An 18,536-nucleotide genomic window follows, 5' to 3' on the forward strand; every position below is an offset into this window, starting at 1 on the left:
GTAATTACTGCCAACTAATATTTTGGCCTGCTTTGGGCAGGATTGAAACCGCTATCTTCAAACAATGCTCACCTGAAACCATAGAGACTCAACACCTCTATCCACTGCACTATGGACCAGAGGATTAGTTAGCCAAAACGTGATGAGACGACAACAACTATGGAAGGCAGTAATTACTACAGATACAGTTAGGAGATTCAGCATTTCTATCCTGTTGCGATTAACCACCCGAAGAAGACCAGAGGATGAGTTGGCTGGAACGTGGTGAAACAACAACAATGACAACTATGAAGAGGGGGATTATTATGCATAAGAAATATGGACTTTCATGTTCTTATGCAGAAGATGATCAACCAGAGAATAACATTGAAAGGAGAAAGAGACCTTGAATATTGAAGAAAATAGCTGTCACTTAAAGTACAATGTAATCCACAACTACTAGCAGAGATAACTTTAATTGAATTTGAACCTACTAGACATTACCCTCAAGTATCTAAAGTTTTTCTGTACAGGAGTTTGTCAAAACAACCTGGCATGTGGGTACTTTTCCCTAGAAGTAAACCCTGAAAAATTTTCAAAATCATATAGTAATCACAGCCCAAATAAAATCTCCTCAGTATTGCTAAACCATACTAGTTCTTAGGAAGAATGGTGTACCTTGCTAAAAATGATGCAGTATAAAAATGATTGCAAGTAAAAATATAATTTATCAAGTTTTGGTGTGTTTTAATATGAAACAGTTGTGCAACCAATTCAATATGACAAATAAGGGAGATAACCCTTCAATTAAATTAATGGTCTGCCATCTTTAAACAGGATATCTGGGAATCTAATTGTGGCTGATTTTTTTTTAATTTAAAATACAGCAGATGATGTGCTAGAAGTATCATTTTTTTTTTGTTTCTCAATTTTTTGGAATTTGTAAGCATTGTTTTCACCTGAAATGTGTTGGTTTAAAATCACCAATGTAAACAAGTATCCAAGTCATAGTCACCTTTTAAAATAATCTGTCCCTGCTTTTAATCTTTATATTTACGGAATTATTTTAATAATGAGATCACCTGAACATCTGTATGAAAAAATTCAGTCTGAATCCAAGCCAACTGGAAGACAATGTTATCCAATGTTTTATCTGGCAACACTTCTATTAATATGAGGGAGGGAGGGGGAACATAAGCTCAAGAAATGCCAAGATCACCATCAAAACAAGAAATGTGATGAGAGACACCATTAAAACCCTCTGTCAGTAATTGTTATTGTCAACACAATAACTAATACAAGTTTTGCCTTTTTATTGTGATCAAAGCGTAGTATCTGTTTTGATACTACACCAGGGTTCGCACAAGTTTAAAAAGGCCTTGAATTTTGAGCTTTGTCTTGAAAAGGTCTTTTTTTTTTCTATTATTATCTTGAAAAGACTTTGAAAATCGTATTCTTTATGTTCAGTAAAAATTTCTGTTTAAAATTTGTATCGAAATAAATGCTTTTAAGATATTTTCTAAATATCTAAAATAAAATCAAAATAAATGCATTCTTCTGAACGGGCATCATATTATTCCTTCCGGTATTGTATATACAAGAGTTACGTCCCTTTATCACGAAACTACTCGATGTTATCTATATACTTCAAGGATGTAGCCGAAGTGAAATTCCAAATCAAAATAAATATTATTAAAATATTTATAAATATTAAAATACTATTAATTTTTTTTTTTTCGTTTATTATATCATTCTTTATATATCAAATTTTGTTTTAAAAACTTGAATTCTCTCTGGAAAGAAAGTCCTTGAAAATCTGTATGAATTCTGTGTACTTCATCTTTTCTGTCCGTGATCAGTAAAGGATATGTTCTTTTTGTCCCAATTCAGTGGCCATTTTAGAGGAGCTGAATTTTCCTTACATTACAAACAGATTTTGTATCTAATTCTGCTCTTCTGGGGAGACAAGTAAATAGGAACCACCAAGAAACTCCAGCACATACATTTGATGCGTTTAAATATGAATGCAACACTTGTTTGCATCATTAATTTTTAAAAACTTTTTTTCTTTTTCAGGATCCGTAGGTTCTAACTGGGGAGATGCTGGTCCATTTGAAAGCTATATCAACTATCAACCCAGTAATTCAACAACAGCTTCTGAAATGACTGACAGCTGTGAGGGGTGTTGTCTGGATCTGTCTCCGGGATCCCAGAAAAGTGAAAGAGGTAGGATTATTTCTTCTCTTGAAAATCCTGCATCCAGGAATGGATCCATGCGAGAATGATAACCGTATCATGTTACGCGTGAAAGTATAAGAGAAGTGTTGAGCTTAGGAAAGAAAAGTTCACCGCGGAACAAGGAAAGAGATTATCAGGCACGTTTGTGCAGTGTTATAATGTATGAAAATGAAACCTGACTAGTGAGGGTTGAGGACCTGCGTTGCATGAAACAAAATGATATGAGAATGATATGATGCATAGTGTGAGCTTTAAAGACTGGCTTAGATTTGATGATCTCGTACTCATACAGAATAGAGACCGTGCTATAGTTGAATTTTCCGGGCAGATTACGTAAAATACAGAAAGGTAACTGAAATATTGAGCTAATGAAATTACAGCCGCTACGCTAATATCATTTAATCATGTCATTGGTTTATTATATTTAAATAAAATAAATAAATATTTATCTTGATTTGAACAAAAAAAAATTTTTTTTAATTTTTTGTTCGCTATCAAGTTTGTTATAAAATAAAGGTATTTAAAGAAATATCTATTCCAAATTTAATTTTTTGGAAATGAAAAAAAAAAAAAAAGAATGAGCTACCCTCATATAAAAATTGGTGCTTGTGCATTTAGATTACGACACTTTTTTAAAATAGTATTTTCAGGTTCAATTTTTTACAGTATTTTTTTTAATTCTTTATTTTCTATCAGTTGTTTGTTCTTCAAAAAAAAATATTTATTCATGAAACTTTCCTTACAATGATTTTTTTTTTCTTAATTTATATTTTAATTTTCTTAAAATTCCATAAAAATTATCCAATAATTATTCATTGTATTTTTTTAATAAAAAAAATATTGTTTTCATTTTTTAATTGATTTTTCATTGAATTATCTTTTCAATAACAGAAATAATATATTTTTCATTGAAAAAATTTGCTGGTGTTTGCAAGAAAAAAAAAACAATCACAAAACTTTCATTTGACACCTTCGGACATTTTACTAAACTGCCCTAAAAATTCCAATTATAGCATGGCTCTTATAAATAAAAACCTGGCCAGAGATGCATTTCTAAAAGCTGTCCAGCACATGCCAGCATGTAAAATGGATGTCTAACAGAATATGTTCAGCATCCATGTTTGATGATGATGAAAAAACAGATAACAAACTCTTAACATCCGATCAAATAACTTCTATTCTCACTTTTTTAAATATTTTGCTATTAAAATATAAAATGGAAAAAAAAATAGGGAGTTATCTTTTTACTTTTTTATCTACAACTTTGGTTAGTATTTTAAAGTAAAATTTAACTGTTTTACTGGTTAGCAAAAAAAAAAAAATGTAACCTCATGGATTGATGATTAGAGAATTATGTTAAGTTTTCAATCTTGTGTCATACATGCAATAATCAAATCATCACAAAATTAAGCAAATGCCAGAAAGCCTTCTATTTATATAATAGTTTCTTCACTCAGACTTTGGAATTCATTCTCTGTTTCCTGCTTCCCTGACTGTATTAACCTGCAAAAGTTTAAATGTAATGTGAACAAACATCTTTGGACACCAATCATCGTTATTAGATTTGGCTATATGATTGCATGTGTTTGACAGCTTTTAAAAATTGACCTAACACATTTCTGACCAGGTCTTTATTTATCCCTCTTTCTCTCAAGGCTATTCTTATCACTTCCTTCCATGTTTTCCTCAGCTTTCCACAGATCCTGCTATCTCAACTGTTCTACATCTACCAACCCAAGAACTCTCATCCATTCTTTCAACGTGGTCATGCCATCAAAGTCGCCTGTTTTGCACACATCTTCCTATAATATCATGATTTAATCTTTCTCTGAAGTCATAAACCTGTCTTTAAAACCGCATTACACGTCCATCATATCATTCTTATAGAATGTCTTTCCATGCAACGTATGTCCTCAATCCTCACCAGCCATATTTCGCTTTCATACATCATCACACTTTGTACACGTGTCTGATAAATTATTCTCTTGGTCGACAGTGGTAATGCTCTGCTAGTTAGTAATGGCAGAAGTTCTCTGCATTGACTCCATCCACTCCAAACTCCTGCAATCATAGGCACATGCTCCATCCTTTGTTCCAACAGCATCATCTAGTTAGCAAAACTTATCAACAACTTCACCGGCCAAATTATATTTATGTTCAAATCTTTAAAATTTTAACTTGATGATTTAATAGAACAAAATGAACGAAGTAGTCATGGCATCACAAAATATTCAACTCAATACCGGAGGAAGAGTATATACCAACTGTGTTAGGTGTGGGATGCTGTATGGAGGTGAGAACTAACCCCTTCGCATCCAGTCCTCACTCTCCTATCTTCATCATCATAACAGAGAAATGATTTAATGTGTATATTATGACTGGTCAGATCATAGCTGGCATATCAGCTCTGATACTCTGTTGATGAGGCTGAATAATATATCGAAGCTTGATAAACTGATGATCAGTTGGCTGTGTTAGTTTGGTCATGCTGCAAGGAGCAATTCTTGGATATAAAAAATGTAGGGATCTGGAGGTGGAAGGCCAGAGGAGAGTTAGACTACCCAAGAAAACTTGGATGAAAATCGTCAACAATGGAATTTGAATGGAATCAATCTTGAAGACCACCAAACTTGGAGACCTAGATTGCAGCCTGTCAGAAAATGTCAAACCTATCCTGCCTTGACAGAGCTCAAAACCGGTTTCGAAACTTAGTAGGAGATTCCATTTTCTCTTCCCTGCAACCTCTTTCCCACAGGAGAGACATTGTGAGCCTTACCGCTGCTCTATCATTATTGTCACGGTAAGTGCTCGTCTGAGCTTAAATTCATGGTCCCACCCTATCAAATCTTAAAAAAAACATTTGTCTACCTGCAACCGCTATCAACAATTTTCCCCACTCTATCTGTGCCTACTTCAAAACGTAAATTTCATGAACAAAGCTTCTTTCCTAGAATTGCCTGCCTGTGGAACTTTATTCCGCTGGTCAGCTTTCCAGCTGGTTACAATATGGTCATCTTCAAGTCCAATGTAAACAAGTTCTTATTGAGCTGTTCCCTTAAATAATCAAATGCTACTCAATTTCCATCCCTAACTATTACTATTTTGTTGTCTTACCTGGTAACCACCATACAATTATCATTACTAATTATCAGTGTTGTCCCACCGTCCACCTGACACACATTTAACTTTTACCCTCAAGTGGCTTTTGGACCATGAAGTGGTGATTCCCTTGTAAAAAACAAAAAATGAAACAATAAAATGTATAATCACACACCACCACCACCACTCCATTTTTTTCTTTTTTTTGTAATCTATAATATAAATCTCACCTGTCCATTTAAATGTATGTATATCTGCCTAAAACTTTTGACAGAGGCGACAGATTTTCACAAGAGCAGTACCGTTTTGAAGTTCGACCCTTTGCACAACAAATATCGAAAAATTGGCTAAAAACATTAATTACTTCACCCTCAACTGGGCACTTTTCTACAAGGAGGGGCCGCTTTTTTTGCTGATATTTTTGAATGTCATCCCCTCTTTTCGGTTGACTAGCCTTTAAACCTCCACCACTTCCGGTTTGGCGATGGACGTAACAGCAAAGACGTCGCATTTTTTTTTTTTTTTTTTTTTTTTTTTTTTTTTTTTTCACTTTTCCTCCTTCGCGGTACAGGTTCGAGCCTGCCTGCCTGCCACTTTTTTTTTTTATTTGCTCAACACATACCTCCAAACACCTTGGCAATGCCAAGCACCCAAGCAAGTCATCTATAACCCGCAAACCTCCAGCACATTCTAAAAGAAATGTCTATTCCAAATGTAATTTTTTGGGGTAAAAGAAAAAAAGTTGCATTCAATTTTTTATGATATTTTTGTTTATTGAATTCTTAAGTAAAAGTACAGAATAGTTACAAAACACCTTCCCCCTCCCCATGTTAAGAATGGCTTTCTAAATAATGTTATTTCAGTGCAGTAACATAGATGCATGACTACTTAAAGACTTAGTTAGAAGGAACACATACAGTAATAGTTAAAAAATGAAATATAAATAAAAAAGTTTTAGATATTAGAGGTCATATTTTTGACCGTAAAACATGTTTATTAAAGATGAAACTGCTGTCATGCATAAACAACCAAAAAAAAAAAAAAAAGGGGGGGCGTAACTGAAAGAGGGTCCTTATAGTACAAGTGATATGTAGTAAGAGCTCGTGGTATTTACTATTCGTCAGACTTGCATGTCAGGGAAAACAAAGGAAGAGCTTATCAGTTTCGATACTCTCATGATGAGGCTGAATTTCTCAAACTTGGTGAAGTCCTAATAATCAATCGGCTGTGTTGGTTTGGTAACGCTGCAAGGAGCAATGCTTGGATTTTTAAAAATTCACCTGGAGTTGAAACATGCCAGTAAATAAATGCCCTTAATATCATTAACAATGATGATTGCTGTCGGAGAGCACTGATGGATTTAGATGAGATGATATCAAGCTTTTTTCTCTTTTTTATGAATTGGATAATAAATCCATAAACAGTTAAAAATGGAATCCCGGGGTGATTTGAGGCTGATTAAGCCCTCTTTCAGATTGACCTATAATGTGGCTCCTTTGAAGCTTTGAGAATGCTACTGCATCTTTGGCGCATATCATACTAAAATGCTAATATAAGTGTATTGATATCTGAAACACAATTAGTATAAAATGTTTATTCTTTTCAAACATTAAATGATGCTTTGTTCGTTTCAAAGTGTTGGCCATTAATAAGCGAAGCAGAAACCTTAAACTTGTACGAATCATTTTGTTGCACGTCCATTTACATCTTTCATGTCTCTGTTCTGTGCATACAAACTTTACAATGATTAGAAAATAACCAAAAAATGTACATAAAATCTTGTGATGCATCGCGGATCATTAGTTTGGATCTCGTTTTGAAGTGTAATTCTTGTTGATCTGAACTTATGAGTGTAACTTTGAATGACGTGATTTGCTTTTCACCTGCAGATTATTCAGATGGCAGTTCTTATGTGTTGATGGAACCGAGCAATAAAACGGCTGCTGCTTCCGTTCCGCAACCTACAGGACAGCAGCAGCAGCAGCAAATTGTTGGAAGTCCTGGTGCAGATGTTGCTTACATCGACATGGCTCCGACAGGTTCCAGTTTACCAACTGTCAAAGAAAGTGGAAGTAAGTGACCATTTTACACGTATTCACACCCTGTCTTTTTTGCCTCCTACTCCCCCCCCCCATTTTCTCTCTCTCTCCTTCTTTTTCTCTCTCTTTCTTTCTCTTTCTCTCCCTTTCTCTTTCTCTCCCTTTTCTCTCTCTCTCTGTCCCTTTCTCTCTCTATTCTTTCTTTCTCTCTTCTCCCACTCTCTCTCTCTTCTTTCTTTCTCTCTTCTTCTTTCTCCCACTCTCTCTCTCTCCCTTACCCTCTCTCTCCCTCTCCCTTCCCCTTTTTCTCTCTCTCCCTTCCCCTTTCTCCCTCTCTCCCTTCCCCTTTCTCCATCTCACTCTTCCCCTTTCTCCCTCTCACTCTTCCCCTTTCTCCCTCTCACTCTTCCCCTTTCTCACTCTTCCCCTTTCTCACTCTTCCCCTTTCTCTCTCTCACTCTTCCCCTTTCTCTCTCTCACTCTCCCCCTTTCTTTCCTACTCTTTCCTTGTAAATCCAGATATGAATGGACTCATCGCCTATCAAAACCCCCAAACTTTGCTTGAATCCATTTTATTTGTTTTATTGTTGGGGAGAAGATAGTGTTCTGGCCAGTATTTTTACATTTTAGTGTATATTTATTGTAAATGATTAATTTGTAGCATAATTGAGAAATGTAAGAGTTTCAGTAGTTATGCAAATGGATTTGATAGAACTTGCCAATTTCCATCACCCATCCTCATAAGTCTTATGACATGTGCACGGCTAAATTTAATCGATAAAAAGATAACAAATACGACTAAATTTGGTTGTTCACAAGAGTTATTAGATTTGTACAAATTCTTTTTTTTTTTACCTTTGAGATTTTTAAAACAAATATTCAATCATTATTTTTTTACCTTTGAGATTTTTAAAACAAATATTCAATCATTATCCAATATTTCTCTTTCTCTCACTCTTTTTGATAGCTTTCTTTTTTTAACGATTATTTTTTTTTTCTGAAATGCTTCAAGGGAGGTAACTATGAGAATGGCAATTGAATTTATATTTTAGCTTAGAATTTTTCAAAATCGATTGAATTATTAAATTTTTTTTATTTTACTCTTTTTCACCCCAAAACGAGGCCACTTGGAACGTAATGGTGCTACTATTTAGGACTGTGGGGAGTTGAGCATAGAGATATCTTTTCATATTACATTTAAACTTCATCAGGTCAGTACAGTCAGGGAAGCAGTAAAGGAGAAATTCTAAAGTCTAGCAGTCCGAGAGGAGAAACTATTGAAGTAAAAAGCTTTCTGGCATCTATGGACGTCAGTAGTAAAGGGGTTGAATTTTGCTGTTTGTTGGGTTAGTTGTTGGTATGCATGCTATGAGTTCATCAGCGCACACTCCATTAAAGTATTTGTAATGAGACAACATTGTGGTGAACTTGGTCGACAGTGCAATACCTATTAGATTCAAGACCTATTTTAAGCTCTTTTTAAGACTAGTGGTAGATGCACCAGCCCAGATGTGGCAACAATACTCCATGCATGGGTGAATGGTGGCTTTGTAAAAATATAGGGTGCTATCTGGTGTGACTAGTTTTCTAGTATGGTAAAGGGAGCCCAACTTCTTTGCAGCAGCCTTGACAATGTCCTCAGTGCATTTGTTACAATTCATATTGTCTGTGAATCAAACCTAAAAAGGTATCTGACAAAAATAAACACATTTTTTTTTTTTTTTCAGCTTTGAAAAAAAAAAAAAATGAATTTTTTAACACAATAACGAATCTGCAAAAAAAAAAACAATTCAGGTAACTTATGTAGTTGAGCTGACATCTATTCAATGTATTCACCTTCAGCCTCAATCACCGCCTTGATAAAGGTCCGGAACTGGGAGCATGCCTTTTTCGCAAGCACCAGCAGGAGCTTAGGGAATACTTAGCAGATGGTGGCGATCAGGCTGGCTTTGGTGTTGTGGAATCTCATGTTGGTGATGTTCTTGATGACTGACCAAATAAAGTAGTCCAGCGGGTTCAGGTCGGAGGAGGAGGGTGGCCAGTGACAGAAAGGTACCAAGTTGTAGCACTCCTTCGGAAGCCAAACCTGGGTCTCTCTGGACTTGTGGGCCAGCACCGAGTCCTGCTGCTACACCTAGGGTTTGTCAGCGGCTACTTGATTGCACCAGGGGATCACCACGCTCTTCAGCACATCTAGGTACACTTTAGTGTTAACTTTCAAGTTGATTCACATGAAACCATACCAAAGACCATAACCGTGGCCAGAAATTTTGTTTTCATAATCTTGGGCACATCCTTGTTATTTGTGGCAATCCAGCAATGCATTTTGAGGGTGCTGGCAATGGTCCTGTTGTCATAACTTGGATCGTTAGAGATCATGAGTTGTACAGCAGTGCATCTCTGATCTCGCTTGTTGAACATTGTGTCACTTTCAGACATGATAGAAGGCTTGGGATTTGTACACAACTGGCCAACTATGGTCTACAACAACAAAACAAAAAAAAAACGGTTTTCATCAAACGGAAATGGAATCATGTCTTTTCTGGAGCAACAATTTTATAAATTCCACCCAGTAACAGCTAAGCTACAAGAGTATAGGTGATAGTTTCACACGTAAAAGAAAGGTAAAGAAAGTTTGTTTAGATAAAAGAAATAATACTTAAAAATAAAACTTGCATTATTCAAGTGTATCCTTAGAAAAATAGATGATAATTCTATTACAGTGATGTTCAGAAAGTGTTGAGATACTTAAAGAGAGAGAAAACTATAGCATAAAGGGGTTGCGAAGAAGGCAGCTAAAATAGATCCTGAACAAACACTGAAAAAAACCTAAGCAAAAAGGATTCCGCAAAGAGAGACAAATTTTAGGTAATCTATTGTGTGTTAGAACAGGAACCAAGCATTGTTTGTCAGTGTCTTAGTGTTGGGTCATATCGGCAAAATTGTTTGCACCATGTTGGGTTGTGTAGACGGAGTTGTTTGTGATCGTCTTGGGTCGTGTAGACGGAGTTGTTTGTGATCGTGTTGGTTGGTGTAGACAGAGTTGTTTGGGATCGTGTTGGATCATGTAGGCGGAGTTGTTTGGGATCGTGTAGGCGGAGTTGTTTAAGATCGTGAAGACAGAGTTTTTTGGGATCGTGTAGACGGAGTTGTTTGGGATCGTGTTGGATCGTGTAGACGAAGTTTGGGATTGTGTTTGGATCGTGTAGACGGAGTTGTTTGGGATCATGTTGGGTCGTGTAGACGGAATTGTTTCTGACCATGACCAGTTGTGTTAACAGATTTGTTCACATCGTGTTAGGTCATGTTGACAGAATTGCTTGGTTATGCCAACGGAAGTGTTTGGTACCATGCCAGGTCGCATCGACGGTATTGTTCGTGTTAAGTTGTGTAAATGGAACCATTCGATTTACCTTTGTTATTCAGTTGACGATTGTCGCAGTCATATTGCTGCATGTGATGATTTATTTTTTTTATTTCATTGAATTGAGTCCGTCTCTCTTCCCTCATGAAGCTACAAAATCTTAGTGTTCCTTAGTGGAGGTTTTCCAAACCTTTTGGTTATAACATGACCCATAACAAAAGCAAGAAATCTGGAAGACTAGGAGCCCAGGGTTGTCACAGTTAACAGAAGTGTTTTGATGGATCCAACAAGCAGAAAAGTTTCATTGAAAACATACAATCTGAAGACGCAAAAGATGTTTTTAGTGCTAAACTGCAAGATCATTTCAGCATTAAACACGCATTGAACATTTGCTGGTTCATGTTGTACATGAACCATCTTCAAAACTAACCTATATTCTGGCCAGGTCTTTATCGCTCTTTCTCTCAAATCTATCCTCATCAATTCTCATTTTTTCTTTGGCCTTCTGCTAACAATATTGCTAGTGACTAATTGCAGAACAACACTGAACACGTCTCCCTTTCCAGATTTAATCTTCTGAGGTCATCGCATCTAAGCTTGTATTCCAGACACACATTACACATCCATCATATCATTTCTCTCCATGCAACGCATATCCTCAACTCTCACTGGCCAGGTTTCACTTCTACACATCATCATACTGTGTACACATGCCTAATATATTCTTCAATATATTCTTCCCTTGGTTAGTAATATAACCAAACCAACAAATTCTACTGTAAATTTTTTCTATAATTAGAATCTCTTTAACACAAATTTTTCCTTAAAAATCTGAGTATTTTCTCCTCCAGACATGATACTAATGACAAACATTATTCAAAAGATTTTTTTTTCTAAAATGTTATATATCTATAATATAAAGCTGAATGTGTGTGTGCGGTCACGAATAGGCTCCTATATGGTTGACTATTTTTAAAAACTGATTACATAGAATGATAGAAGATGTATCGAGGATCAGGAATGGGTATGTTTGATCTGGCAGAATGGTGGTTCATAAAAGTTGTGGGGTCTGCGTTCGCGCCTAGTCCACAAAGTATGGAAATAAAAAATGAAAAAAAACGTTTACAAGTGTTTTTGATATAGATGTACATAAGAATACTTTGATAAGTATGTTTTAACTTAAATAGGGATGGTGTAATAAAATTGTGGGGTCTGCGTTCGCGCATGTACTCCATGGAAATATGGCACACACTTTAACAAAGACTTTTCATATCTATTTGCGTAAGTATACTTTGATAATTATGTTTCAGTTTGAAGAAATATGGTATAATAAAATTATTGGGTGTTCGTTCGTGCCTGACCTTCATAGAATGTAAATATGTCACAAAGTTTAACAAGGTTTTTTAAAAGGGGTGAGGGTCCACAATAACACCTTAACTTTAATCTTAATTCACGTTAGCTTTTATTTATTGTTTATTGTGTCGAATAAATTCACCTCATAAATTCACGTTCTTATTAAAGTGAAAGCCAAAAAAAAAATAAGTCAGAACTTTAGACAGTTCTCGACACAAATTTTGCATAACTTTGTTTTTTTCCTTCTCCACTTGCACGTGGCACTCTTTCAAAAATAGATAAATAATAAAAAATAAGAGCGTTACTTGTTATCGTGTCAAAAGAAGGAAAAAATCCTGCTCACGTGATTACATGTCTTTTTAAAAACATTTACATAACATTTTTATTTATATATCTGTTTAAGCTTTTTTTTTTTTTTGTCAGTGTACTAGAAGGAATTCAGTTGATTACAATCCTTTCTGCGTGTTCTTTACACTACAATAGTACAACCCTGAATCCGACAGCGCAATACTACACCGTTCAATACTGTAAAACTGAAACGAAGCTGTTCTGCTTGAAAAGGGTGCCATTTTCTTCTTATTCATATTTATATAGATTCTTTGCTTTAAAAAACTAAAGTAATTATGTATTTACTATTTTAATATCCCATTTTGCTGTTTCGGATTATTTTACTAAACTAAGTAAAACTTCATTATTTTTCAAAACTGTTTTTGTTTCTTTGTTTTTCAATATTTCGTCGATATTATTTAGTAAGAGTGTTTAGCAGAAAAGCCAATAAACGACTACCCGAAAGAATAAATATACAAGAAATAAATGTTACCATAGTCAATAAAAGTTCAGTTCATGTTTGTTTTTTTGTTTTGAAATAGTTTTTAATGCTCTTTACTTGAAATAATTTCAGCGAACCGAAATTAAAACGAAATTTGAGGCAATAACTACTTAAATGAATTTTTATAAACTACACCTGCCATAATCGAATATTCCTCAAGCACAAAATAACGGAAAACATTAAAATATGTTTATAAATATTCCTTACGTTGACGGAACTCTCTTAAACTGTTAACACAGAATGCTCAGGTGCCCCTCCTTCAACTTGAAAACGGAGCTCTCCATTTCAAAGTCGCTGCCATTTTGATTTTTTTGTAAACCAGTTCGTGAATTAACAAAAAAAAAAAAAATTTTTTTTTTACAAACTACTTGAAAATACAAACCAATGAACTTTTCTACCATAAAAGTAACTTTTATTGACTATGGTAACATTTATTTCTTGTATATTTATATTATTATATATATAACATTTTCTCTTTGTAAGGAAACATCATTTTGTTGGTCACTCTTGGCTACGAATGGAAACAAAGTTGATATAAAAAATATATTTTCGCGAAAATTATCTTTACTTTCATCATATTTTGCTTAGGGTAAAATTTTTGAGTATCAAAACCTATCTCTTTACAACCCCCTCCTTTTCATAACCTATCATACTTTCATCAATCACAGTCCATCTTCTGTAGGCTGTTTTTGAACCCAGTCAACAACGGGTACTTCTGCTAGTATATATATATATATATATATATATATATATATATATATATATATATATATATATATATATATATATATGATCCTAATTTTGACTCCCTAATGTTTTTTTATTTATTTGATTTATTTATTTTTTTTTTTTTACACTTTTGAGTACAACCCTATTTAATTATGTGTTTTTCTCTTTTCAGGTCCAGAGGAGCATTACCTACCCATGACCCCTCCTGGACAAAGTCCGAAAGGCAATTGTAATTTACGTCCAAACCGGGGACACAGCTATTTAGTATCAGACGACACCTTGCCAGCTGAGAAAGACGTACCGAAGCGTTCTTATTCAGTGGGCTGTAAGCCTCAGCCAAAGGCTGTACTAAAGCCGCAGACCTACCAGGAGAAATTAGCCAAAATGGGAATATTGGACAACAACCGCAGTTCAAGTGCCCCACACTTGATCACACAAAAGCAGAAATCGAACCATTCTTCTAATCATTCACTTCCTTCAAATAGTCCACCTTGTGGTTCGTACAAATCTGAAGACTCTGATTTCTCTGAGTTAGAGTATGGTCGGCCTCGGACCGCCAGCGATAGTTATAGCTGTCGACCGAGAGCATCAAGTTTTGGAAAGTCTTTGGCCCAGGGTCACCGGCCCAGGTCATCTAGTCACAGCTCTCGGTGTGTTAAACGAAGTTCGTTTGAATCTGTTCGCACTACTTCTGAAGAACTTCTCCGCAAAATGTCCCAGGAATCTTTGCAGAAGGATATGTACTCGCAGCCCTTTATGTCAGCATCCGAGTCGATACACTGTAAGCTTGGCAAAAAAGCCTGTGACTATTTAGAAATGATGAAGAATAAAGGCAACCTTACCATGTCTATGTACAGCGCGCACATGCCAATGAGCTCCTCACCGGGTGGCTACACTAACAAAAGTGGAGAATCCACACCATATATTGAGATGAGTGGCTTTTCCTCAAGTCCTAACCAAACAACGTGTGATAACAGCATATTAATGAAAACTACCTCCCCGGTCATGTCGGTGAGTATGAGTGAAACAGGATGGCATGGTTACCCATTTGACCAGTACTTTGGTCACCGGAAGACAGAGTATTGCCCCTGTCCAAGTCCTGTGCCGGACAAAGTCGTGTCTCATATCCAGAACAATGTTTCCGATGACGAATCGCAGAACAACACCGAACAACATAATAGTTCCAATAATCCTGACTATTACCGTTTTTCTTCAATGGAACGACACCCTAATTACCCCCTGTCAGGACTAACTGAGCGCTTGAGTCTACGTAGCAAAAGTGACCGTATTCCCTCTGATCTTGGAGTGAGACGTACGAAGAGTGTATCCCATGAAAACCGATCGCAAGCTGTCGCAGCTTTGCGTGCACGGGAAGGAGCAACGGATGCATATCTTAACATGGACTTTTCCAAAAACTCGCGGCCTTTGATTCTTCCAGATTGCCTGGATAATTCTGCCCTTGCTGACGACACTTACATCGAACTCTCCTACGATAACATTAAGGCTTTGAAGAAACTCGACGCGTGCGAGAAGAGCATGAAGACCGAGTGCAATTATGTTATAAAGGCTGACGACGCTTCCAGAAACGACAACTACAACACAGAAACGCCAAAGCTTGGTAAATCTGAAGCCAAGCGACCTCAAAGTATGTTCAGTCCAAATTTTGATCCCTTTTTTTCCAATGCACAACCTTTTGAGACTGGCAATGCTACATCTGAGCAGGCCACAAAGATTGAACCGTACATTGTTTTTGCTCCTGGCAAACAATACAAATCCGAATGTTCCTCGGTGATGGCTTCCCCTAACAGGGAGAACATGCATCCCTATGCAAACATTGAAAGTGGAGACCCTTATAAGAGAAGTTGTCGAGAACCTCTGAAGGCTATTCATAAGCGACATTCTTCAATGCCAGTGAAAACGGATCTCTACCCTCACCCGACATCTGGATTCCAGTCAATGTCCGCCTCTATGAACAGTACTCGGCCGATTACAAGCTCATCTCATTCTAAAAGTGCCTCGATGTCTACATCTACCTCTCCTGTGAGTAGCTTTCACATGAACGCAGGATCGAATGAGTATCTAAATTTGACATTTGCCTCAAAGGGGAGCTCTCGAGATAGCTGCTCAAGAGGCTCGTCTCGACAAAACAGTCGAGAAGAAGAAAACTATGGTGAAAGGCCGTCAAGACAGAACAGTTGGAACAAAGAATCGCTCCGACTTCTCTTGAAGCAGGGCAGCCGAGAGAAAGAAGAAGGTTCTTCTCACCGCACCTCCCGGCAGAACAGTGCAGAACGATCCGAAAAGGGTTACAGGTCGACATCAAGGCAGAACAGTGCGGAACGCTCAGAGAGGAGATACAGGTCGACGTCAAGACAAAATAGTGCCGAACGCTCCGAGAAGGGATATAGGTCGACGTCGAGGCAAAATAGTGCCGAACGCTCTGAGAAGGGATATAGGTCGACGTCGAGGCAAAATAGTGCCGAACGCTCCGAGAAGGGATATAGGTCGACGTCGAGGCAAAATAGTGCCGAACGCTCCGAGAAGGGATATAGGTCGACATCGAGGCAAAACAGTGCTGAACGCTCAGAGAAGGGATATAAACCATCGTCGAGGCAAAATTCTGTCGAACGCTCGGAAAAAGGTTATATATCTACTTCAAGGCAAAACAGTGCCGATCGCTCGGAAAAAGGATATAGATCGACGTCAAGGCAAAACAGTGCCGATCCCTCGGAAAAATGTTACAGGTCAACGCCAAGGCAGAACAGTGCAGAATGCTCTGAAAAGAGTTACAGAACATCCAGGCAAAATAGTGGAGATTATTCTGATAAGGGCTATAGGACAACATCAAGACAGAATAGTCGTGAACGTTCAGAGAAAGTGTATATATCAACATCACGACAAAGCAGCCGAGATGACAAACTCTGTAAGGGGAACAGCCTTGATTCCCGACGTTTATCCTCGGAGTTTGGTTTGGAACAAGTACAATCTTTCTCTGCAATCAACGCTGAAGTTCTTTTAAAACTCAAACAATCTTTCAGGACAGAAATGGACTGTGCTAAAAATCACGGTGGTGATACCCACAAAAGCAATGAGCAAGGGGTTGGCGCCAGAAAGAATATTAGTAGCTCTAGCATATTGGCCGATTATGGTATAGCCCATGGCAAGAGCGAAAAATCTGGGGGACTAGGAGCCCAGGGCCGCCACAGTTATACAGAGGTGTGTATGATGGGGCAACAAGCATCATTTCCCAGCAATTCCTTGTCGTCACACCTGAAACCAAGTTCAAGCAGTGAAAAAGAACTGAATTATGTTTCACTGGAACTAAGTTCCACTGAGACACTGACAGATTCCACTGACCTTCATCAGAGGTCACCAAACCCAATTAAAAGCCGTCACTCTTCCGGGGCAGATGAGAAAAATGACTCTCCATTGACCTATGTTGAGATTGATTTCCCTAAGACAGACTCTCTTCAGAGACAAGGATCAAATCACGAAGTGAAGTTTACCTTATAACAATAGGTTGGGCTTAGCCAGTGACATCATAATCATCATCATCATTATCATCAACTGTTGCTGATGCTGATATACCCCTCTCCCCTTCTCGTTTCTATTTTTTCTTTATTTGCTTACTTTTGTTGTAATGTTAGTTAATTTTTGTTACCTAGATTGTCAGAGGTGGCTCTTCAATCGAGTAATTGGTGGTGAGAGCTTGTATTGTGGTCCTTCCCTCGAAAAGGTTTATAGGTCTGCCCCATCCCTTACAACTCCTAATCTGCTTCCTATGGTAAGCTTTGTGAAATAGTCTGACCAACCTATTTAAAGGGGACTTTTTTCTAAATACAACTTTTTTTTTTTCTTTTTTTTTTTGCTATGAAGAAACTGCCACAGTATTTAATTTTGTAATGGACAAATGTTACCCTCTTCCCTCAAAGAAAATAAAAAAAAAAAAAAAAAATTTTATGATTAATTAGAATTTTTTTTTTTTTTTTTTTTTTTTTTTCTTGATTATTTCATTCAGAAAAAAAATGCTTAAAATCATTTAGGACTTTTTCTTTTTTTTTTTTTTTTTTTTTTTTTTTTCAGATGACCTAAAAATCAAATGAGTCTAAATTAAAGATGGTAACATCTATTTTTTATTTTCTAACCCTAATTGCCAAACTAATTCCAAGGAATCTCTTCATTATCATTATTATACGAAATATTTATTAGTGATTCGAAAATACAGGCAGGTGCTTGTTTATGTTTAAGGTGCGCAAAGAAATAAATTAGCGCAAAACCAGAAAAGGGGTAGGGCTGGTAGTGGGGGGGGGGTATAAATATAAAATATCACCCTTTCCCCTAACCCTAACCCTCTTATCTGATTCAGGTGATTTCATTGAACACTTACAGTGAAAGAAATACTCTTTGGAAGTTTGGCGAGGAAGAGTCGGGGTGGGGGTGAGGGTCTCATTTGATTCCTCAAAACATTTTGGTTGCTGACTAAAAGTGCAACAATTTATGCTGCAAAGATTACTGAGGGGAGCTGAAAATGTGCTTCCAGATTTAAAAGAACCACTCCCCCATAAAATGTAACATATATAATTTTTTTTTCTATAGAGTAATTTACAAATAAAATTACATGAAAGTTCAAAGAAAGCATTTGAAACCTAGGTTGGGGATGGTGTGAAAAGAAAGCACCAATGTATCCTCATTGGGGATCGTGTAAAAGAGGGCAGCAGTGCGTTAATAAAAAGAAATATGACTGGTGTAAGCAATCGATGGAGAAAATGTCGGAAGGGATTTTATTTTATGGTCAAAAGGAATTTGCTTTTCTCGACCGACTTTATGAATGTTCTTGGCTTTTTTTTTTTTTTTTTTTTTTTTTTTTTTTCACAAAATGAAATAAAATGTCCAACATTGGATTGAT

At 36.6% G+C, this 18,536-nt stretch overlaps 1 protein-coding gene across 1 annotated transcript in view; it reads left to right on the forward strand.

Moving 5' to 3' along the window:
* Nucleotides 1–17,512, forward strand: part of LOC145293983 (uncharacterized) — a 245,865-nt gene extending 228,353 nt beyond the window's left edge. The window contains exons 9-11 of the mRNA XM_080140875.1: nucleotides 2,056–2,205; nucleotides 7,206–7,388; nucleotides 13,803–17,512. Coding sequence (XP_079997001.1) covers nucleotides 2,056–2,205; nucleotides 7,206–7,388; nucleotides 13,803–17,143 — 3,674 coding nt within the window. The 3' untranslated portion in view covers nucleotides 17,144–17,512. The remainder of the gene's footprint in view (nucleotides 1–2,055; nucleotides 2,206–7,205; nucleotides 7,389–13,802) is intronic.
* The last annotated feature ends 1,024 nt before the right edge of the window (nucleotides 17,513–18,536 follow it).

The sequence above is a fragment of the Euprymna scolopes genome, chromosome 15, assembly GCF_053919585.1.
Source record: "Euprymna scolopes isolate OS-2025 chromosome 15, ASM5391958v1, whole genome shotgun sequence".
NCBI lineage: Eukaryota > Metazoa > Mollusca > Cephalopoda > Sepiida > Sepiolidae > Euprymna > Euprymna scolopes.